This window comes from Salmo salar, chromosome ssa13 (assembly GCF_905237065.1).
Source record: "Salmo salar chromosome ssa13, Ssal_v3.1, whole genome shotgun sequence".
Classification (NCBI taxonomy): domain Eukaryota; kingdom Metazoa; phylum Chordata; class Actinopteri; order Salmoniformes; family Salmonidae; genus Salmo; species Salmo salar.
Genome location: NC_059454.1, coordinates 41,693,510 through 41,718,676, shown reverse-complemented (window position 1 = coordinate 41,718,676; position 25,167 = coordinate 41,693,510). Strand labels below are relative to the sequence as shown.

Sequence of the window (25,167 nt, the reverse complement as noted above, 5' to 3'; positions counted from 1 at the left end):
ATAGAGAGAAATAGTCCTATAATTCCTATAATAACTACAACCTAAAACTTCTTACCTGGGAATATTGAAGACTCATGTTAAAAGGAACCACCAGCTTTCATATGTTCCCATTACATTTTCATTTTAGTCATTTAGCAGACGCTTTTATCCAGAGTGACTTACAGTAGTGAATGCATACATTTCATACAAAACATTTTTATTTAAATCTTTTTCCCCCGTACTGGTCCCCCGTGGGAATCGAACCCACAACCCTGGCGTTGCAAACACCAAATCGGCATCCGCTTTTTTTGGTCCTCCAATAATCGGCATCGGCGTTGAAAAATCATAATCGGTCAACCTTTAGTCCAGAGTAGTGATGCTAGTCAGGCGGGCGGGTGCGGGCAGCGAACGGTTGAAAAGCATGCATTTGGTTTTACTAGCGTTTAAGAGCAGTTGGAGGCCACGGAAGGAGTGTTGTATGGCACTGAAGCTCGTTTGGAGGTTAGTTAACACAGTGTTCAAAGAAGGGCCAGAAGTATACAGAATGGTGTTGTCTGCGTAGAGGTGGATCAGGGAATCACCCGCAGCAAGAGCGACATCGTTGATATATACAGAGAAAAGAGTAGGCCTGAGAATTGAATCCTGTGGTACCCCCATAGAGACTGCCAGAGGTCCGGACAACTCCGATTTAACATACTGAACTCTGTCTGAGAAGTAGTTGGTGAACCAGGCAAGGCAGTCATTCGACAAACCAAAGCTGTTGAGTCTGCCGATAAGGATACAGCGATTGACAGAGTCGAAAGCCTTGGCCAGGTCGATGAAGACGGCTGCACAGTACTGTCTTTTATCGATGCCGGTTATGATATCGTTTAGTACCTTGAGCATAGCTGAGGTGCACACGAGACACATGAGCGCTACAGAAACGTTGCTAACAGTCTCTGGCTGGTGCAAACCTGCATTAAAGCTATAATATGTAACTTTTTGGGCAACCCGATCAAATGTACATAGAAATGTGAGTTATAGATCAGTCATTTTCATTGAAAGCAAGTCTAAGAAGTAGGATATATTCTATTTCTTTGTTTCCAGTTCATTTCACAGCAGTTTCAATGGTACAATGATTCTCTTCACTATGAGAGCTTGTTTTGTCACAAACTGAAATTAGGCAAACAATTAGAATTTTTGCAACCAGGAAATGGCGGCGCGATTTCTGCATATTCCACCTTTAAAGGGTAAATACACCCAAAAAATCCCAGACATCAAAAGTGGTCTCCTGATGTGGTTTGAGTATGGTTGTGGACATCCAATTTCCTCGTAAAAATAAATAAATAAAATAGAAGTGTGATTCGTAGCGCGAAGAACATAATTTTGGGGGGGAAAAGTGGAATATTGGAAAAAACAAAACAGAGAAAACAGAATTTGTGGAAAAACTAAACGTAATCAGGTAAAAAATGTAACAGATTTTACAGAGCCCCAACTTGTCCGATGAGTCGTCGCCCTATGACAGAGTGCTGGGAGAGAAAGAGTGCTGGGAGAGAAACATCGCAATTAGCCGCCATTATAAACTCCTCCATATCATACACTCACACCCATACATAGTGGGAGTGTCTGGGTGCAGAGACCCAGGGGGTGGCTGTCAGATGGGACTGTCTTGCCTGAGGCCCGGCCTCTCAGAGAGACCACACAGATGAGATGAGGCTGAGTCTAGACACGAGCAGACATCCCTCTGAACAGCCAGACTAAACAACCGGACGTCATTAGAGAGAGCTATTAACTCACTAGACTATAACAGCCCAACCGGGCCGGGCCAGACTGGGCAGTCGGACAGGGCAGTCTCTACACTGGTGTCCTTCAGACAGACAGAGGGCAAAACCTGACCCAATGTTACACTGGCTGAACAAGGCTTCATCTCTTTACTGTACTAATTAAATGGTGACGTGAGCGCAAAGAAATGGCCACCATAATTTGTACTGTATATCATCTGTGGATGAGATGAATGGGAAGGAAGGTCAGTGATGCTAAAAAGCAAATTGTAACATCTAAGCGCAATGTCAGGCTACAGGCTACAGCAGTCCTGAGGGCACCTCCACAGAGAAATGGTCCTACAGAAGCTTTACAGACACCTTTCAAGAAGAAGTTAAACATAAGTGACTTAGGGGGGGGCTTGCCCTGCTCGCTGTTGGCTGTAGAGCAGCGCTTCTTAAAGTATGGACCTGTTAATGGTGGGTCGCGACGGAAATGTATAATTATTTCATTAATTACTGGAATTGATTTGGCCAAGTGCTCTCTGCTTAGCAGCGGTCTCTGCTCTAGTTTGGCAGCTGAGTGAGTGGGAGAGGTAGCGAGATACGCCCGTGTGCTTCGCGGTTTACCTGAATTCTTCACTCCGCGACCCACACGCTGCAGCGCTGTGGTTCAAGCCACTGACTTGCTATTCCTCACCACTGTCATGAAATGGACTCATGCTAGCTACAAGTTCTGACTGAGCTCAATCGTCTTGAAACGCAAATACAGCGACGACTTATTGTCTCTTTCATACAAACTTCGAGAAATAACGAGGAGCGCCCACAATGCGTTTTGTGTGGGGAAGTGCTTAGTAATGAGTCTCTCAAAACGAACAAATGAATAAAACGACACGTCCTGACCAAACATCCAGGCACTGCTGTTCATGACGGTAAACCCAGGGAGTCATTTCAGAACATGGTAGAATGCTCCAGGAGACAGTGCTTCGAAATTGGAAAAGTCAGTCAACTAACAAGGCATTGTCGTCATTTTTTAACAAGTGATGATAAGCAGCAATAAGGGAGTACTCTCTCTCTCTCATAGTAGTAGATGCAAGTTTCTCTTTCAAACAAGACCCTGGCCTTTTAACGTCACACAGCTAATAGCTAACGTTAGCCAAAGCAAGCTAACTAGCTACAGATAGTGCAACCCTAAGAAACAGTACAGGTGAAGATGAAAAATCAAATCGGGCCTACTGTACATGTTACTGTAGAAATTATTGTTGATAACAAGTCTAGGTTGGAACTGTTGCTTTTACAAGTAATCATTTTTATTCTGAACTGGAATAAACTGATTGAAGCAAGATGCTTTTTTGGACAAACATTCACACAGTTCTGGGTTGCTCATCTGCAGCAGGAAGCGGTCTCCTGCCTGACTGAGAAAGCAGTAGATGTTCTGATCCAGTTTGGCACCACATAGCTATGCAAGTCAAGGTTCTCAAGTACAGAAACAGTGTCAATGCTGAGCATCACCTCAGTGTTGGACTGTCAGAAACTGAGCCCAGAATAGACATGTTTGTTGAAAACGTCAACCAGCCACACACCTCTCATTAGGACTGTGTGTGTGTGTGTGTGTCTGTTTTCTGGTCTACATCTGTGTGATGTGATCAATCACTTTATTCCAGTTCAGAATTTAAAAAATATGTATTTTAACAGCAACAGTTCCAACCTAGACTTTTTAATCAACAATCATTTCTATAGTAGGCCTGATATTTTTTTCAATGTATACTGTTACTTAGGGTTGCACGATCAAAAAGCCTGTGTTTGTGTTCTGTATCTGTGCGATGTGATCAATCCATTTATTCCAGTTCAGAATGAAATTATTTATTGTATTTTAACCTCAACAGTTCCATCCAAGACAGGTATGTAAGAGTGTTTTTAACGGGGAAAAATAAACAGAATATATTTATGGGTATTTCATTGTTATTTGTTTTTGTCTACATTGCATTTTTTTGGGGGGGGGGGGGGGCATAAGGGCAATGAAATGTACCAATATTTACATATAGTTGCATATTTTCCTAAGCTTGGGACCCAGGAACACACAGAATTTCTCATTTGGGTCCAAGGCTGAAAAAGTGTAAGAAACCCTGCTGTAGAGGGCTATACTAGAACTGTACTTACAGATATCATGTAATATGCAGGCTAATTGTACTTACAGATATCAGGCGCTTCGTCTGATCCATCCGGACAGTCCTTCTCTCCATCGCAGCGCCATCCTTTAGAGATGCATGTCACCTGGTCCTTACACACAAACTGCTTAGGACTGCATGTCTTCGGAGCTGGAACATACAGAACACAGACAAGGTGTTATTACCAACATTTATCAGAGTCCTTAGTTATTTTTGGAGAATGTTCCCCCCCCAGAGATTCTGTAGTACAACGACATATGTAATTCTATGATTTTCCCCTATACTGCGTTATTGTGCCTGTATTTCTGTAAAACGTATGAATGTTTTCATTTTCAACTGAACAGAAAGTAGGCTAGCGAACCACTACTGAAGACATTTATTGGATCAGGACTGCTGTTGCTTTGGGTGTGTTTTGTGGGCAGGTTGTTATAGCGTTAGCATATAGACTCGCATAACCTGGCCTAATTAAAGTGGTGCTTCACAAGGTTTCCCAGAGTGTGGCTGAGTCTTACCAGACCAGACCTGGTCTCAAGTAGAATTTATTTTATTTCAAATACTTTCAGCGTTTGATGGAGCCTTGCCTGGAGTGTCAGCTGGGCGGGGTTGCACATTTTGGGACTCTTCCATTGGTTTAATAGCGCCAGGCAAGCTCAATCCAGGGCAGCTAGAGTATTTGAGAGATGCAAATACTATTTGAACCCAGGTGTGAGATTCAGTTTAACCATGTCAGCAGAGGGGCAGTGCCAGACATAGCTAGAGGGCCATTGGGCCGTCAGGGCTACTCTGTGGTGCTACCATGTGGTAAACCAACCTCAACAATCTCTGCTGACACATACTGCTCAGAAATACCACACTGGGATTTTTCTCAGAGGTCAGAGAAAATGACTGACTGCTCAGTGATGACCGTGAATACTGTGGTAGAAATGAAAAGGCTTCTGTCGGTCGGTTACGTTGAAAACTCCCTCAGAGGTAAATCAAAAGCAGAGGGAAAACGGGCTGTCTGGGGAGAGGAAATAAACAAACTGCTAACCGACTTAAAGGCACCAGTGTTGGGAGTGAGTTTGTAGAAGAGTGTGTTTTCTGAATGAGGTGCTCCACTCCCTGTGGTGGATTGGACACAGAGCAGGGTTATTGACCTTGTGTTGACCCCTGCATGGTCACCCAGCAACAGGGTGCATGTCACCCTGGGCCTGGACTAAGGCCTTTTAGTCTAGAAAATTCCATCACAGATCATGAGGGGAACAGCCTGGTTTGTTGCTGACAGCCAGGTCCTACATGACAAATATGCTAGTTTGGCAGACTGGCAGCATTGCCTCATTGTATCTGGTTCCTGCCTTTCAGTCAGTACATTGGTATTCAGATAGAGGAGGCGGCGGAGGAGGAGGAGGTGGTGCTGTTGGGAGGCAGAGTTGAATACTGTTGGCAAAGACTCTTCTCGTGAGTCAGCAGAGTACAATCACGACGTGTTGACTAGATGAAGATGAATCATTTCTGTAGGATTAAACCAAGCACAAAACTCACTCAACAAAAACAACAACCGTTCCTGACAGCTACAGTGGTTCCCAACTATAATCAGGGTTCAGGAGGAGAGAAGAGTACTGCATTGGTCGTGTGTCTACCTCAGCTGGGGACGTCATTGTTACTGTACTTGTTTTAGAGAGAGCAGAGCAGCAGTGTTGTGGAAACAGAGCAGAGTCCTACACACAGAGAGAGAATCGCAGCACATAGCCGACCATCTCATTGTGATTCTCTGCAGGAACTGCCTCGCTCGCTCTCCCTCCCTCTCTCTCTCTCTCTCTCTCTTCCTCCATCTTTCCTTCCCTCTCCCTCCCTCAGCACATCATTTAGCAGGCAGAGCGGTGTTTGGGGGAAGGGAGCGGAACACAAGGGGAAAGTGATGTGACTGCAATCACAAGAGAGTATGGGGGCAGTGTATCATTGTGGTCATGTTCTCTCTAAACTGTCATGCTAAGGGCTTTAGGCTAGAGAGCCCTGGGAGTGAGTGAGTGTGTGTGTGTGTGTGTGTGTGTGTGTGGACTCAAACGTGGTGACTCATGAGTGTCAGGTTATTGTAAATACAATTAGCAGCTGAAGGGTATGCTGCAGATCAAATGACAGCCGTCTTTAATACACTAACAGCACCTTGATGTTTGAAATGATTAGGAGAGTGACGGTACTTAACATTCAGAGCAACATCTCCGCTCTCTTTCAGGCCTCTCTATTTACACTCAAGGACATGAGAGGACAGACATTTCCAAATGAAGACATTTCCCAATGTGACAGGAATGTAATATGTGAACACAACCATGAATGGATAGGAGAGAACGACTTTGAGAGTGCACAAACTTCACAAGGCCCTAGCAACCGCACAGGGGTGGGACAAAAATAAAGACGGAGGGAGACAGAAGCCGATGACTGAAGGAACTTAGATGACACGCACACACCTAGTCCCAAAGAGGGACCACTGAGATGGAACAAGAGGGACCACCGAGATGGAACAAGAGGCTAACCATGGCCCAAGGGCTATTAGAAGTTACAGCTTCCTCTTTATTGGTCATTTCTGATCATTTCCTGTATTTGACAATTCTGCAATGCTGTAAACACATTAGCTCCACTTACACTGATAAACAGTACTACCCTTCCTTGAGCCAGTCTCAACAGCTGAACATAGTCAGACAATGAGACCGGGAGATGAGTGGTACTGAGCCCAAATCAGAATGCTGTGTGTGGATATTCTCCTCCTCATCCCCTGGCCTTTCTAAGCCTAACCTGGAGCATAGGTTCCGGTAGGAGAAGGGATCAGTGGAAGTATTAAAGCCTAGAATAGGCTGCTATGTATGGGCATTTCCCTCTCATCCCCTTGCCTCTTTGGAGCAGCTCAGACACTTGTTCTCCATGACTGGGCATAAAAACTGGAAATAAAACATTGCAGGTTCTAATTTTATCAACGCTCCACATACCAGTGTGTGTACACACACACACACACACACACACACACACACACACACACACACACACGAGAACCTCCGGGGGTAATTGGAGGTTGCTGGCTAGCTTCTCCCCTCAGTCGTCCCCTTTCAAAGCACAGTACTGAAATATCTCAGACAGAGATGGGGATTGTTAATTCCTTATTAACAACCTTGTTTTTTCCCCAAAGGCAAGGCCAAAATGCTGCAGAAGGTGCAACATCAACCTGGGATATGATGGTAATCATTTGAATATGTTTGAGCTCCAGAAGGGGGACAAATTAATGAATGAAAGAAATGAATGAATGGCCTTTATTTGCCCTCCTGGGACTGGCTGGACGAAACAGTAAACATGGGTATTTAAAAGACCATGTTGCCAGTGGAAGCTAAAGCTGGCATTGCCAGTTAAATTACTTCCTTTTCCTGCCACCTCTGAAAGTTGACTTCGATAACATTACCATCGCTGCTGTTATGACTAGACCTCTGGGAACATCCATCAATTAATCATTTCTCACCTCACTGCATTTCATCCAAAAGGAAAACAGCCACAACAGAATTGTGTAAGTCATTCAAATGTGTTAACCCTCGCAAGGCAGCCGGCCCAGACGACATACCTAGCCGCGCCCTCAGAGCATGTGCAGACCAGTTGGCTGTTGTGTGTTCTGACATTTTCAAGCTCTCTCTAGCTTAGGGCGCTATCCCCACCTGCTTCAAGATGTCCACTATCATCCCTGTACCCAAAACATAGAAAGTAACTGAATTGAATGACTAACGACCCGTAGCACTCACTTCTGTCTTCATGAAGCTAGTCAGACCACATCACCTCCTCCCTCCCCAACTCACCTACCGCCCTGACAAATCCAAGGACGACGCAATTGCCATTGCACTGAACGCTGCCCTCACCCACCTGGACAAAAAGGAATGCATATGTGAGGATGCTGTTCATCGACTACAGCTCTGACTTCAATACTATAGCGCCCTCTAAGCTCACCACAAAGCTCACGGCCCTGGGACTGAACTCCTCCCTAAGGAACTGGGTCCTGGACTTTCAGACGGGCCGCCCCGAGGTGACGGAGGTAATGTTGCCTAGCTTCGACACTGATTCTCATCACTAGCGTCCCACAAGGGTGCGTCCTCGGTCCCCTCCTGTACACCCACGACTGCGTGGCCTCACACACTTCCAACGCCGTCATCAGCGAACTTGATGACACGACAGTAGTAGGCCTGATTACCAACAACGAAGGGACAGCCTACAGGGAGCAGGTAGACTGCCTGCCCTCCAGGACACCACCACCACCAAGAGGATCATAAGGGATCTCAGCCACTGAGAATGAGTCAGTGATTGGGGTTGTTATGTTTAACATGTAACAAGGTCATATTAGGATACTAAAAACTGAAAAGGATCAAAACACCTCAAATAAGGTGACGAGCAGTGTGAAGGTATTTCTACTGTTTTGATGTCAACAACTGTCAAAACAGTCCTCTGGCTATTTATTATTATCAGACAAAAATAACAACATCTCATAGGCCTACTATATAAGGAGGCTTTGTACACAGAGACGAGAGAGAGCGTTCTATTGTAGATTAGCATTAAATATAAAAGCAGAGTTCCTCTCTCACCCTCTCTCAATACCCATTAGAAGCTGAGGAATGTGCTCAGTCAGTCTGGCCCACTTTGTAAGATTTGTCATAATATTTGTTCAAGAAATACCTGAGAAGTGAAAGCCTTTTCACACATCTGTCTGAGGTCACAGGAAGCTACTTAGTATGTCTGCATCTGTGTTACTAGCCCGTCTGGAGGAAGTGCCCTGCCCAGGGGCGAAAATCTGATATCAACTTTGGAGGGGACAATTACATGAAATTTTCTCAAGAGCAATTCCTGAGGGGGACACCAAAAGTAGTGCTGTAACACATAGCCTACATTGTAATATGGTAAATGTATATTGAGGAATCAAAGAAATAAGGTGTTTGCCGTACTCCTAACTACCGGTACCCAAAACTACACAACTAATCACAACAGCAATACCATTGCCTTTAACAAATCTTAGTTCAGTCACCAGTTTAAGTTGAGAGTGGTCTAGTCTTTGAGATATTAGGCTACTAGGGTTCTTACTATGCGTTTTGGTGTATTGAAAAATACTCTGATGTCCGTCTTTTATTTTTCTGCCATTTTTCTACCTGGCTGGCTACACACAGTAGGAGATGGGCTTCTATCATCTTCAATCATTCTATTTGGGCTTCGATCTAAAAGGTAGCTAGCAAATGTGAAACGGATTAAAATGACAAGAGTTGACAGCTGTATGAGTTCACCATTTACACAACATATGCTGCAACCTTTTGTAATTTTAATAGTTTGTTTCATATTGGCTGGCTTCCAACAATAGCTGAATTTGCAAAGCTAGCGAGCACCAATTCAGTTTCAGTGGTGTTTGCTATAATCTTTGCTACCCAGGTTAAATAAAGGTGAAATAAAATAAATAAATAAAAGTTCACTTGCGACAATTTAGCTTTTGCAACGAGACCATTAAATATATTTAAGACAATGGTAGAAGAGAGTGTAGTTCTGTTCAGTTTGGATTTCAGTTTATCGCTAACCTTATCACAGGGACTTTGAAGCACTAACTTACATCATCTGCATGCTGATTCCATCTTTGACGATGCCACATAAATGGAATAGGTACTAGCTAGCTTAATAGTTAATATTTGCGCGCTAGCTCTGCATATTCAGCTAGTGTGTGTGCGCGATTGACTGGATTAACCTCACGTCAGTTACGTGCATTGAGTGCCTTTCAGACAGTAGATACGACCCCTCTGTTACCTTGCCAACGAAGGAACTGACAGTGGATCAAACCATTGTGAGGCAAAGGGTGGGGGGGGTTGCAATCTTCTGAAACTTAAAAACGCGTTATTAAATGTCTATAATCAGCACAATTGCTTTCATTGCGTATTATTAATATTATTTAAATTACATAGTTATGTTTCAGTGATATATTGGGGGGGGACAAATCATATTTTTCCCAGGATGGGGGGGTCGTGTGCCCCCCGTCCCCCCCGGGATTTCCGCCCCTGGCCCTGCCCTATATTCACTCACACATTCAAGCATCTCAGAGTAGGAGTGGTGATCTAGGATCAGGTCCCCAATGTCCATATAACTATTTATTATGATCTAAAATGTTAAACTGATCCTAGATCAGCAAACACACTCAAATGCCTGATGAGTAGGATGTTAACGAGGCCTAACATTTCATTGATGTTGTGGTTTGTCAGTGCTGTATTTATTTTACGTACGTTTATATGCATAAGGCACATTTGAGGCAATTACCAATTCAGCAAAGATAAGTTATTCTCGCCACACTCTGCTGGTGAATGTCAATGAGGTGGCAGAGGGCAGGATGAGACGAAACTAGTCAGCTTCGTTGCTCAGATCAGTGTGTGTGTGTGTGTGTGTGTGTGTGTGTGTGGATAAAGAAGAGGTAGAGAACGAGACTACCGATTTAGAGAACGAGAGAGAGAGTGACAGCGACAGAAAATAAACAAACTGGAGACAGCATAAAATGCCAGAAAGAGACCACAGCAGAGTATGGGATAGCAGAGTGGGAGTTGTTCCATGTCACCACTATTTAAATGAGCAGAGCAGGCAGGCAGGCATATGGCGGAGGCCTCCAGACACCAAGCCCAGCTGGGACACACCAAATTACAGGTCCACTTTAACTCTCTCCCTCATCCTGCCATCCCTTGCTATGTCTCCCTCAATACGGCCATCCCTCCATCCTCACGCTCTCTATCCCAAAAAAATCTAAACCAGACCCTCATAGCACATTCCAGCACCTTTTAATTGATTTCATGTGTAGGGTTCTCGCAACCCCCCCCCCAAATCTCGGAGAAGAAGCGCATGCCTTAAAAGAAGATGAGCATGGAGTCTTTCTTGGACAAGACCTAAGGGGCATGCGGTGAAATTTGGAAGAATAAAAAGGTAGTTAGGGTTTTGCTAAGAGGCTGACAAGTTTATTATCAGCGCAAGGTGTTTAGAACTTCCAGGGTGCAGTATCTGTATGACACACATTATTCTGCTGGTTAAATCTCTCTAAGGCAGCAGTTACAGTTTCAAGCTTGTCCTGGTTTACATCTCAGAAGAGTGTGCCGTGATGCCAAAGAACAGTTGCAATTGTCCCCTAATCAGTGCTCGACTTGGGCAGGAGTTCACCGGAGCTGAGTACCGGCACCTCAAATGTTCTACTGCTTGAGCTCCTGTTCCTCATAGAATATTAACTCAAAAGTATTGTGGAGCTCCTGCACCTGAATATAAACAGTACCGGAACCCATTTCAGTCCAAGTCAAGCACTGTCCCTAACTGTACAGAACACAACCGATAGCGCAAATGTTTACTGAGTACACTAAAATATTAGAAACACTTCCACATGTTCTAGCACTGAGCTAACCAAAGTGGAATAGCAGCCTTTTATCCTTCCCATTCCCCAGTGGGTCGTTTCCCCGGGCCTGGCGATAGTGATTGGATTATATTACATGCTGTTAAAAGGTAAGAGCCCAAATGGGAATCTGAAATGAATGAGTCAGAGTTATCAACATTCTTGGAGCATACACACAAGTTTGGACACACCTACTCATTTAAGGCTTTTTCTTTATTTTTACTATTTTTGTAGAATAATTGTGAAAACATCAAAACTATGTTATAACACATATGGAATCATGTAGTAACCAAAAAAAAGTGTTAAACCAAAATCGATTTTATATTCTTCAAATAGCCACCCTTTGCCTTGATGACAGCTTTGCACACTCTTGGCATTCTCTCAACCAGCTTTGAGGTAGTCGCCTGGAATGCATTTCAATTAACAGGTGTGCCATCTTAACAGTTTTGTTGTGACAAGGTAGGGTTGGTATACAGAAGATAACCCTGGTTAGAGCCAGAACAAGAATAGACTGATGAGTTTCATAAGAAAGTTCTTTGTTTCTAGCCATTTTGAGCCTGTAATCGAACCCACAAATGCTGATGCTCCAGATACTCAACTAGTCTAAAGAAGGCCAGTTTTATTGCTTCTTTAACAGAACAACAGTTTTCAGCTGCGCTAACATAATTGCGAAAGGGTTTTCTAATGATCAATTAGCCTTTTTTTAAATGATAAACTTGGATTGGCTAACACAACGTTCCATTGGAACACAGGAGTGATGGTTGCTGATAATGGCCCTCTGTACGCCTATGTAGATATTCCATAAAAAAAATCTGCAGTTTCCAGCTACAATAGTCATTTACAACATTAACAATGTCTACACTGTATTTCTGATCAATTTGATGTTATATTAAAAACGCCCCAAAAATTATAATAAAGTGCTTTTCTTTCAAAAACAAGGACATTTCTAAGTGACCCCAAACTTTTGAACGGTAGTGTGTGTAATATATATAAATAAATAAAATAAATAGGTGTGACAGAGAGGTGGAGGGCTCTACGGGAAAGAGAGTTAAACCAGGGCTGTTTCCCATCACATATTAATTCTCTCCAACTCACATCGCTTTCTGTTATATGGAATTTGGAACTTCCACAGAGTTCCAAGAACCGAAAAAGCAAACCAACCACTAGTATGTAATGACACCCTGGAGGTCAATTTGAAATCATTTCTCTGTTGCTCAGTTTAACAGCAATATTTCAAAGCAAGAATCCCCTGCTTTGAAAGTAACAATTAAAACCAAACTAGGACCATGAGAAAGAATGAAGAGAAGAAGAGAAAGAAGGCAGAGAAGCTAGTTGTTATTCCTGGAGTTTCTGTGGTTCTTTAAATATTCAGTGGGACTTGGCACAAAACAAATTGTGCAAAAGGAGATTTAAGGAGGTAGTTAGTTATACAATGGGATGTTGTAGATGTGTGCCAAATAAAATCATTCGTTAAACCGTCTAGTTTGTTTTCAGATTTCTATGAAATCTGACCTATAATTAATTACAAAATTAGTTAAATTGATTTTCTTCCAATTGTTTTTTAATTAAGTAGGTTAAAAAGCAGCTTATTTGTGTTGGAATGGTGTGGGCATACCCCAACAACAGAATGGTGTGGGCATATACCGGTCATTAAAAATATTCATGCAAGTAGACTGCTGATTGGCCAGCTCATCATCCTCTATGAGGAAATGGCAAGCATTTCTGAAACGGCCTGTATGAGAATCAAGTTTGAGGTGGGGTTTTTGAAGTTTTTTCTCCAATTTATGCTTTGGCCCATATATGATTATAGGATGAGTCAACAACATTATTTGGGTATGAGTTAACAGAATATTAACTTTTAAAGTGAGATTTTCACTGGACAGTTACTTTAACACTTTATATAAAGCTGCTGTTATACCTGTGTAGTAACACTATCACCGTGTTAGTGTAAAAGTTGCAGTGTTACAACACAGGTATGGAGCAACTTAATGTAGAGTGGAAGGGGACAATGGTAGGGCCCTATAAAATCTGTTATATTTTTTAACTGATTCTGTTAAATCCAGGTTTCCATTTTTCCCCAATTGGTTCAGGGTTTATCACAAAATCACTTTTTTAACAGAAATAAATAAAATGGATGTTCCAAGTCCACAACAATGCCTAAAACATATCAGGAGACCACTTTTGAGGCCTGGGAATAATCTAAAAGAAATGTTGATTTTGGGGTGTAGTTACCCTTTAATTCAAGTGCGCACCAGCAGTACACTGTAGCACTCGTGTGATTGCAGAGTTTGCAAACCAAATGGCCACTGAATTTATGAAGATAATCCTGATATTCTGCCAGGTCGGCATTTTAATTGAGAAGGTTTTTGGGGAAGCTCATACATCTCTACCAGAAGACAGTTATCATTAGGATCAACGCTAAAGGCTACACAAAGTGTCATTGTTCAGTCTTTAAGTATACTATATGTTGACTATCATTACACTTAAACACACTTGTTTAAAAGTGTACTTCAATTTCATATGCTTAATGATGTTGTAAATTAATTCAAAATACACTTGGAGTTCTTTTTAAGTTGAAGAATTTATTTTCTATATGAAACTCTGCTTGTGAGTGATCAAGTACACTAGAAGTATAGTTTCAGGGCCAATAATGAGTTCAAAGTACTTTCTGAATTCCTGTTCATAAGATTGCAGGGAAAGAGAAAGTTGACAATGATAATGATTGTTTATTCCACATAAGGGAACATGCGCAGCTGAGGAACATGCTTCCTGAGTGTACTTTTTCATATCTCAAGAAAATACACTTAAGTATAATTTCAAAAAAAGTATTTAAATGGCCACAAAACATATTTAAGTATACTTTCGAAAAATAATTTCTCAAAATGATAATTGCATATTATCCAGCATCCTTTTCTGCAGCTAATGTTTTGCTTTATAATACTGTACTTCAATATATTAATAAAGTATGATTTAGGTATATTTAAAAAATTTGCCCCCGCTTGGGATAACTTGGTCAAATTAATGGATTTTTGAATAAGTTCAATAGATTTTTGAATATTGTTGAACTCCATTTTAAGTGTCTGGATTCCGTGATTCAGTCCACGTTTTCTGCAATGCAAATCTTACAGGGCCCTACAATGGACACCTGCTGTGCACCCTAAACACCGGAAAACATCGTGCTCATACACACAGGGCACACACATGGCACACACATGGCACACACATGGCACACACATGGCACACACATGGCAGCAGGTAACCTAGTGGTTAGAGCGTAGGATTAGCTAGTTCGAAAGGTCGATAGTTCAAATTCCGGAGCCGACAAGGTGAAGTCTGCCAATGTGCCCTTGAACAAGGCACTTAACCTTAATTGCTCCAGGTTCGCCGTTGATAATGGCAGACTCTGGCCGTGATCCCACTCCCCGAGGGTGTCTCGGGGAGAGTTGGGCTATGCAAAAAAAAATAAAAAAAACATTTCCAATTCACAAGTGTATTAATACCCAACTTGTACACGTGTGAAATAGGACAAATATAAGCAGCCGCCAAATTATTATTACACACACCCAACCCAACCTCGGTCCCAACTTATTCAATGGAGGCTCTGTGCAGTGCCCATCCAATAGGAACAACCATTTAGCTATGTGCTAAAGGAGCAACTGGCCATGCAGTTTGACTGCAGCTTACTTTGAGCATTAACCGGCTTACTGTTCTCACACAATATCCATGGGTCATTGAAGCCCATTCTAATCCCTAAGTCATTTTCTAAGTGGTTAAACATGCATACAACAGCTGAACTTTGAGGGCCAGGCAGTCATTTCGTACCCTAGCTGGCTACCCTCTCTTTTTGTACCATAAGCACAACACAGGGGTCTGGAGCTGAACTCTGATGTAACATGATGAGCCGCTGCACGCTGTCACGGGGGGGGGGTGGAGAAATTGACAGACATACAGAGAGGAGCCGATAGCGATTACAAGTTGCTGTCAACTCACTCTTCAGCAGCCTCTGCTCTCTGACTGTGAATGTGCAGCAGGCTACACCGCACTACACTGCCTTCCACAGATTCAGCTGGTAAAAAAACAGAACATGGGAGCCACAAAATGAATCAACGCTGGACCACATAAATTGACTGAGGCCTTCATTCATTGCAGCTCTTCGAAAGCCATCAAAAAAAAAAGTAAAGCCTCAATGCGCATGGCTTACTCTTTACTTCTGAAACCAGGACAGCAAACAAAGACTGGGGGAGGAATTAAGCTATATAGTAAATGTTGTATGAAAATGTTTTACAAAACAAGATGACTTATTTCAGTTCAAAGGATTCCCACTGTATTCAAGATTTATGTGAAGGTTTAATGAGTGTCGATTTCACTGGATCTCTGCTAGTCCAAAACACTCATTAGAATCACATCAAAGTTGTGGAGGCCGAGCGGTGTGTGTGTGCGGCTCAATAATAGGCAAGAACGAACGATAAATAATTATTTGCGCCTTTCAAAATACCCAAGGACACTTACAGAGTAAGGAATAAAATAGTGAATATAAACATGACAATACTAAAACGATACCCCAAAAAATTGCAAGCTCAATAATACACACAACAACAACAACAAAAAACAAGGTTATCAAGGCAGTTAAAATGAAGACGATTCATGATTGGTAGATTAAAAGGGGAAAAAAAGAGCTAGACCAAGGTTTCAAACTATAGGCTGAATCCTAGTCTGAAAAGGTGAGAGCTTTAGATTGTTTTTGAAGGTTTGGATGGGGTCAGATTCGCAGTCAGAGGATTGAAGGCTGAGGGTGGGGGTGTAGATGTGTAGCATGTCGGAGAGATAGGAGTGAGCCAAGATATACAGGGATTTGTAGGTGAGGAAAAAGGATTTTGAAGTTGATTGGAAGCCAGTGGGGGTGTAGGAGTGTGGTGTAAGGTGCTCCCAGGGTTTGGTGTGGGTGAGGAGACTCAGAGCTGTTTTGGATATGTTGAAGTTTGTTGAGGGTGCTGGCAGTGTGTCTATACAGGAGAGCATTGCAATAGTTCAGGCTTGAGGTAATGAAGGCACGTAGAAGGGTTTCACCACCTGAGTCAGTAAGGGACGGGCGGAGTCTGGCGATGTTCTTGAGATGGAAGGCAGATTGTGATGTTTTAATGTACGCATCAAAGGAGAGTGTGGCACTGAGGATGACCCCCAGATTCTTCAACAGAGAGACAGGAAAGATTGACCGTTGCTCTATGATAAAGTCGAACTCCTCCACCTTCTTCAGAAGACATCTTGGCGACCACCAACATGGCCTCTGAGGTTCAGAAAGTTGGAGCTCATCCAAGATATTATTTCTTTCTTTTAGACAGCTGGAGTGAACAGATGTGTCGTCAGTGTAACAGTGGAATTACTGACCGTGTTAATGATGTAGATAATAAAAAGGAGAATCCCCTAGGACTAAGCCTTGGGGTAACCTCTGGCGGACAGGAGCACAGGCGGATTTGAAGTGCCCCAAGGTCACAAACTGCTACCTGTCCGACAGGTAGGCCCTGAACCGGGCCGTGCCTGTCCAACAGGTAGGCCCTGAACCGGGCCAGAGCTGTTTCGGTGATTCCCAGGGTCGTCTTCATTCTTTCAAGGAGGATGGAATGGCAAACAGTGTCAAAGGCAGCTGGTAAGTCCAGTAGGATGAGGAGGATGAGATTGCCAGGCAGCCGCTAGTAATAGATCATTGACCAGAGTCGTTTCTGTGCTGCGATTGGCCCTAAAGCCTGATTGAAGATGCTCAGAGGTCATGAGAAGTCCATGTGCTGCTGGAGTTGGGAAGCTACAGCACGCCCAATGACTTTAGCCACGAAGGTAAGTTTGGATATGGGCTGGTAGTTGTTGAGGTTCTGGGTCAAGTCCTTGTTTTTTCCTCCCCAGAATGGGTGTGATAGCAGCCAGTTTGAGTTCAGGGGGGGTACAGTGCCAGAGCAATAAGACACATTGACAATGTCAACCATGAGGGGAGAAAGCACAAGACAGGTCTTGACTAGGGAGGTGGGCATAGGATCAAGTGAGCAGGTTTAGGCTTCGGTGAGTAGACCAGAGATGAACGCAGCATCAACAGGGGAGAAGGCAGAGAGGGAAGAAAGGATTGCTACCATTTATCCATTACTCATTCAATAGCCAAGCATGCTCAAAAGTAAATAAACCGGTAGCCTATTTAAAATATTTCACAGTCTGGGTAGGCTACAGTATTGCTGTGCGATAGGAGCACGACATTCTAGATTTAATCTCAGAGCCTATATCGAGGCAGTAGAAACAATCATGTATTGATGAACAAAATATTGAGCGACAATTCGTCTTTTGGAAGTGTGGGCTGTCGCATTTAGTTTTAAATTGTTTGAATAGACAATTAATATTGCAGAATGCGCACTGTAAAAGATAAAAACATTCTGCCCAAACCTGTACAGAACAAATGTGAGCACATTTGCCATTGTGCTTTCCTTTAGAAACTGTCAAGGCCCAGTTCCAAAGTCTCCAAATTATACAGCAAATGAGGGGGTTTCTGTTACCGTAAAAAGGTGGTGGGGTGTAACCACGGGGTTTTAACGCTCGTTCACGAGTAGGTCTCGGATTTATCAATGAAAACATGCGTATATGTTGCGTTTGATAAATCCAAATGATTTGTTGCACACGCAAATCCTACAAGCTCCATGTACGCATGAGGTCCCGGATACTGATTTTTATTTTATTTCACCTTTATTTAACCAGGTAGGCTAGTTGAGAACAAGTTCTCATTGGCAACTGCGACCTGGCCAAGATAAAGCATAGCAATTCGACACATACAACACAGAGTTACACATGGAATAAACAAAACAGTCAATAATACAGTAGAAAAAAGAAAAGGAAAAGTCTATATACAGTGAGTGCAAATGGAGGTAAGATATGCTTTCAAACCATATCTATGTACTTTGGCTATGTACTTAGAATATTGCAAAATGTGCTTTCACCAAAAAGCTAAGTACATAGCCCAGCCATCACGGGCTAGCTATTTAGACACCCGGCAAGTTTAGCACTCACCAATATCAGATTTACTATTATAAAAGTTTGATTACCTTTTGTTGTCTTCGTCAGAATGCACTCCCAGGACTGCTACTTCAATAACAAATGTTGGTTTGGTCCAAAATAATCCATCGTTATATCCGAATAGCGGCGTTTTGTTCGTGCGTCCCAGACACTATCCGAAATGGTAAATCAGGGTCGCGCGCATGGCGCAATTCGTGAAAAAAAAAATCTAAATATTCCATTACCGTACTTCGAAGCATGTCAACCGCTGTTTAAAATCAATTTTTATGCCATTTATCTCGTAAAAAAGCGATAATATTCCGACCGGGAATCTCCTTTTCGGCAAACAGAGGAAAAAAATCACAAAGACGGGGGCGGCCAGGGCACGCGCTTAAGCCCACAGTCCCTTGATCGGCCACTTGAGAAAGGCGATAATGTGTTTCAGCCTGGGGCTGGAATGACGACATTCTGTTTTTTCCCGGGCTCTGAGCGCCTATGGACGACGTAGGAAGTGTCACGTTAGAGCAGAGATCCTTCGTAAAAGATAGAGATGGCAAAGAAGTTCAAGAAATGGTCAGACAGGCCACTTCCTGTAAAGGAATCTCTCAGGTTTTGACCTGCCATTTGAGTTCTGTTATACTCACAGACACCATTCAAACAGTTTTAGAAACTTTGGAGTGTTTTCTATCCAAAGGCAATACTTATATGCATATTCTAGTTACTGGGCAGGAGTAGTAACCACATTAAATCGGGTACGTTTTTTATCCATCCGTGAAAATACTGCCCCCTAGCCATAACAGGTTAATATGGAACGCCGTTTGGGTCTTCGCGTGTCAAAAAAGATCTTATTTGACATGTTAAATAGTCTTTTTGACAAATCAGGACCTGAAAGACTGCACATCACATAAATGTATGAACACGTTAAAATATTAAGTAGTTATTACACAATCACTACGATTCATCGATACATATGCTATGATGCTGGCAAAGTTGTCTCGCATACCTACAGTGCTGGTCATAAAAAAAAGCTAGCTAGCTCATGGATGCAAACAATGTTCTTCCCCATAAACATTGTCATTTTGCAATCTGTTTCAGTAGCTAGCTTACTGTATAGCTAGGTGTCATCATCTAAAATAATTTATAAGACAGTTTTTATTTGATTAATGGTGGTCGGACCCATCTATGTGAAGCTAGCCACAGTAGTGGACTTTGCAGTTAGGCTTCAAAATAAAAGTATGGCAAAATTCTATTATGTATTAATTTGCATCACTGTCAATGACATACTTTTATTTTGAAGGCAAACCGCAAATTCCACTATTGTGCCTAATCTTTATTGCGGCGGGCTTCACAACACACAACCCGGTCCGGTCGAGCCTCACTAGCCAGAGGAAGCTAGCTGGCTGCTTATAACATTAGCTTTGGGCAACAGGGTTAAGTAGCTGGCTAGCTATTTATTTTCATGAACTGAAATTCAATTTGCAAACAACAAGTGGCAACCTATCTAATACTTACTCACAAGGATTCCTAAATCATTGCTAAGAATAATGAAAATGACTGCACTTTCTACTGGTCATTATTTTCAATCTGGTTGTATTGGTGCTAGCTAGATACAAAGCTAAAGCTAGCTACCCCAGAAGTTGCGGTCAAACAAATTATGCTTTATTACCAATGCGGTATTGTAAACACATTGTTCGTGGCCGGTGTTTGCAGACTTTTTTGTACAGCTTTGACAGTGCTACTGTATCTTTTTTGACACAGAGACCCAAAAGGCACGCTACAGTATGCATGTCGTGGAGCTAATAGCAGTGACACTATTACTGCGTAACACCGGGAGAGCAACATCAGAAAGATAGTGCACTGGGTAGTGTGTACCGGTGCTCGACCAGTCGGCGAAAGCCAACATCACCCACGACAGAGAAAAGTTGATTGTCAAGGGCAATGAATTCCATTATATGGCTTTAATGGATTTCGCCTTAGTTGTCTCACTGAAATTTTGTTACTCTTTCAAATGACTACTCCACTTGTTGACTGCTCGATCCACACAGCAGACATTGTGGGCTAGTTTAGGAATGCCGTGTTACACGTATAGCGCCAAATTTTACGTGGCGTCATTACGTCATGTACCAACGTTATATAGGTATGCAGGTCAGCTTTGACATCGGTTTTGGACCTCGGCGTTAAACTAGATATCGGCCGATACCGATGTTGGCATTTTTAGCTATTATCGTCCGATTCCGATATGTTCACCGATATAGCGTGCATCCCTACTTATCACTGCGATTTCAACCATTGAAAATGCATTTTAAATACAGTTTGATTTAATCCTATTATTCAACTTTTATTTTGGGTTGAGATGGAGACGTGAATCCAACATATTTATTATTAACTTGTAGATTCTATATTCTGTCTATTTTTAGTTGAATCCTGGTTTGAATTTAAACAATAGCTGTTGATGACTTCCCAAATGCTATTTACAATAGGCATAAATAGCAGTGGTATGAAGTACTTAAGTAAAAATATGTTAAAATACTACGTAAGTAGCTTTTATGGGCATCTGTACTTTAATGTTTATATTTGACAACTTTTACATCACTATATTCCTAAAGAAAAGAATGTACTTTTTATTCCATACATTTTCCTTGAAGTAATGGTTACATTTAGAATCCTTAGCAGGACAGGTAAATGGTCCAATTCACACATTAACAAGAGAACATCCCTGGTATTCCCTACTGCCTATGAGCTGGCAGACTCACTAAACATACATGCTTTGTTTGTAGATTATGTAGGAGTGTTGAGTGTGCCACTGGCTATCCATACATTAAAATAACAAGAAAATGGTGCCATCTGGTTTGCTTAACATAAAGAATTTGAAATGATTTATACTTTTACTTTTGATACTTAAGTATATTTTAGAAATTACATTTACTTTTGATCATGGAGTGTGTATATACACACACACACACACAGCTAAAAAAAATAAAGGGAACACTTAATTAAACAACACAATGTAACTCCAAGTCAATCACACTTCTGTGAAATCAAACTGTCCACTTAGGAAGCAACACTGATTGACAATAAATGTAACATGCTGTTGGGAAAATGGAATAGACAACAGGTGGAAATTATAGGCAATTAGCAAGACACCCCCAATAAAGGAGTGGTTCTGCAGGTGGGGAGCACAGACCACTTCTCAGTTCCTATGCTTCCTGGCTGATGTTTTGGTCACTTTTGAATGCTGGCAGTTGCTTTCACTCTAGTGGTAGCATGAGACAGAGTCTACAACCCACACAAGTGGCTCAGGTAGTGCAGCTCATCCAGGATGGCACATCAATGCGAGCTATGGCAAGAAGGTTTGCTGTGTCTGTCAGCGTAGTGTCCAGAGCATGGAGGCGCTACCAGGAGACAGGCCAGTACATCAGGAGACGTGGAGGAGGCCGTGGGAGGGCAACAACCCAGCAGCAGGACCGCTACCTTCGCCTTTGTGCAAGGAGGAGCAGGAGAAGCACTGCCAGAGCCCTGCAAAATGACCTCCAGCAGGCCACAAATGTGCATGTGTCTGCTCAAACGGTCAGAAACAGACTCCATGAGGGTGGTATGAGGGCCCGACGTCCACAGGTGGGGGTTGTGCTTACAGCCCAACACCGTGCAGGACGTTTGGCATTTGCCAGAGAACACCAAGATTGGCAAATTCGCCACTGGCGCCCTGTGCTCTTCACAGATGAATGCAGGTTCACACTGAGCACATGTGAAAGACGTGACAGTCTGGAGACGCCGTGGAGAACGTTCTGCTGCCTGCAACATCCTCCAGCATGACCGGTTTGGCGGTGGGTCAGTCATGGTATGGGGTGGCATTTCTTTGGGGGGGCCGCACAGCCCTCCATGTGCTCGCCAGAGGTAGCCTGACTGCCATTAGGTACCGAGATGAGATCCTCAGACCCCTTGTGAGACCATATGCTGGTGCGGTTGGCCCTGGGTTCCTCCTAATGCAAGACAACGCTAGACCTCATGTGGCTGGAGTGTGTCAGCAGATCCTACAAGAGGAAGGCATTGATGCTATGGACTGGCCCGCCCGTTCCCCAGACCTGAATCCAATTGAGCACATCTGGGACATCATGTCTCGCTCCATCCTCCAATGCCACGTTGCACCACAGACTGTCCAGGAGTTGGCGGATGCTTTAGTCTAGGTCTGGGAGGAGATCCCTCAGGAGACCATCCGCCACCTCATCAGGAGCATGCCCAGGCGTTGTAGGGAGGTCATACAGGCACGTGGAGGCCACACACACTACTGAGCCTCATTTTGACTTGTTTTAAGGACATTACATCAAAGTTGGATCAGCCTGTAGTGTGGTTTTCCACTTTAATTTTGAGTGTGACTCCAAATCCAGACCTCAATGGGTTGATAAATTGGACTTCCATTGATTATTTTTGTGTGATTTTGTTGTCAGCACATTCAGCTATGTAAAGAAAAAAGTATTTAATAAGATTATTTCTTTCATTCAGATCTAGGATGTGTTGTTTAAGTGTTCCCTTTATTTTTTTGAGCAGTATATATATATATATATATAAATAACACACACTGCTCAAAAAAATAAAAATAACACATCAAATTGCTTTGAGACATTGATTTAACCCGTTTGTGGTCAGTGGTCAAAGACCTTTGTGACATAAGGCTGACAAAGTGATCAAGTTGTCACTGACAGTATAGCCTTGCTGTGAAAACAAGTCGAACAAATGCCCAGTCAAGGATAACAGAAGAAAAATCTGAGCAACTGTGTGAAGTCTATATGGCCCACCACCTCCTCAAAGATCTCAGTACCGGGAGAGTGGTTCATTCTCATCTTAATGTATGCCATATGCATAGCCAATCAAGCCAATGACTGTGGCTGCGTCCCAAATGGCACCGTATTCACTATTCACCATAGGGATCTGGTCAAAAGTAGTGTGCTAGATAGAGGATAGGGTGCCATTTAGGACACACCTGAATCAGAGTTCAATAGCTGTGACTAACAGAAGCAGACAGGTCTGACACATGGCAGTAGTCCATGAAATTGGAATCTTATCACCACACATCAGTTGCCTCTCTCTCGCTTTCCTCTCTCCTCCTGGCCAGGTGTGAAAGCAGGCAGCAGAGTGGAGGAGATTGGGGCCTCCTGTTCAATCGATTCTCCAGTCGAGCGCAAAACACACACACACAGTCATGGAAATGCCTTGGAATAGCCAATGTGTTTCTGGAGGTGGAACCAATACGATAAGACTGGAAGAGTGCTCAGTGTAATGGCCGGTCTGCCTCGCTGAGCCTCGCTGGTCATCCCCAGGCGTCGGGTGAAAAGTTCATCATCAGAGATAGAAAAACAAATCTTTAGTCACAAAGCCAGGATTCACACGTTTGTGTCGGATGTCCAGCCAACGTTGCAACCAGTTGCGACATTTGAAGAGCTAGGTTTACTCCTTGGGCTCCTTTTTTAACAAACCTAGCGCAATAGTCAATCTAAGCGCCGGAAGTAGTGTTATAGGTTCGGGGTTGTGTCAAATAGTTTAGCTATTTTGACAACCACAATTATTGGCGCAGTTGCTGGCATTGGCGTGAAAGGGCTGTGCTTTGATGAAGAAATAAGCTGTGGGTGTGTAGAGGCTTGGCCCCACTGGCCAATCAGACTGTGCTCCATGGCTAAATATGTGGTTGATTTAGGTTGTGTATTTACCGGCTTTTAAATAATCGCCTTGGAATCAAATCCAAAGTTAGGGAAAGGGAAAGACCTAGTCAGTTGTCGAACTGATTGTATTCAACTGAAATGTGTCTTCCACATTTAACCCAACCCCTCTGAATCAGAGAGGTGAGGGGGGCTGCCTTAAAAAATTTTTTTAAAAAAATAAATAAAAAAAATAAAAAATAAAAAAATCGACATCCACATGTTAGTCATAGTTTGTTAAACAGTTTACAGAAACAAAAATGTAGACTATACCATCTTTGCTAAATATGTTAACTTGAACCTGTTGGTAGTCCACATTGTTCTGAGTAAATACATGGCTTCAATGTGGAAATCCTACATACTGTAGTATTCGCCCTGATATAGGGGCTAGGCCTACAGTAAATTGCATTATGACTGAGCATGGTCATGCTAAATGTTGTCAATAAGCAAGATTAAAATTCATTATTGATAAAGCCTAAAAAGACAGCGAATAATTCTAATCAAAACTTGTTTTAAATAGGCTGTCTGAATACACTTACCGGCACCATAATTTCTTCCCGTGGGCATATAATATTAAAACAACGCAGACTATGGAGGGGTTTTACACATATCCAAAACTTTTCACAACAGCTGAACAAGGATCCATTATGTTGAGAAAGGGAGAATGTCCACTGACCATTATACTGCTCCCAAATATAATGTTTAATATACATATCGAAACCATCTTACAGATCACATTCCCACTTCTCCTGAAGTTGCTTTGCATGCGTGCCACGGACATTCTCCCCATTAAATCAGGACAGTAAATAATTCTAATAAGTTTGGTTTTAATAAATTGCAGCCACAATAAATCCAACCACAATAAATAGATGTAAAATGTAATGACAAAATCACCAGCATAAAAAAAAAAAGCATTATGGTTGAACCAGCCTTCGTTATCATAGGCCTACGGTAAGGGTAGTCTACGGAGGGCTTGGGTTTTAAAAATATGAAAACGGAAAACAAAAATGGTTACAGGAAAACCATTTCTAAATACGAGGTTCACCGGTATTCACCAAGGTTATCATCTCGTTTCATTATGGGCATGGACACATGTAGCCTCCATCATGGAGGGGGTTTTATGCACCTCCAAAGCATGGCTAAAATAATGTAGGCCTGCCTACAATACATAGATA

The 25,167-nt window shown here is 42.6% G+C and overlaps 1 protein-coding gene across 2 annotated transcripts in view; it reads right to left on the bottom strand.

Moving 5' to 3' along the window:
* The window catches only part of LOC106567057 (low-density lipoprotein receptor-related protein 1), a 139,393-nt gene that overhangs the window by 102,535 nt on the left and 11,691 nt on the right, over positions 1 to 25,167 (bottom strand). For both annotated transcript variants that reach the window (XM_014135894.2, XM_014135895.2), the window contains exon 2: positions 3,914 to 4,036. In XM_014135894.2, the coding sequence (XP_013991369.1) occupies positions 3,914 to 4,036 (123 nt within the window). The remainder of the gene's footprint in view (positions 1 to 3,913; positions 4,037 to 25,167) is intronic.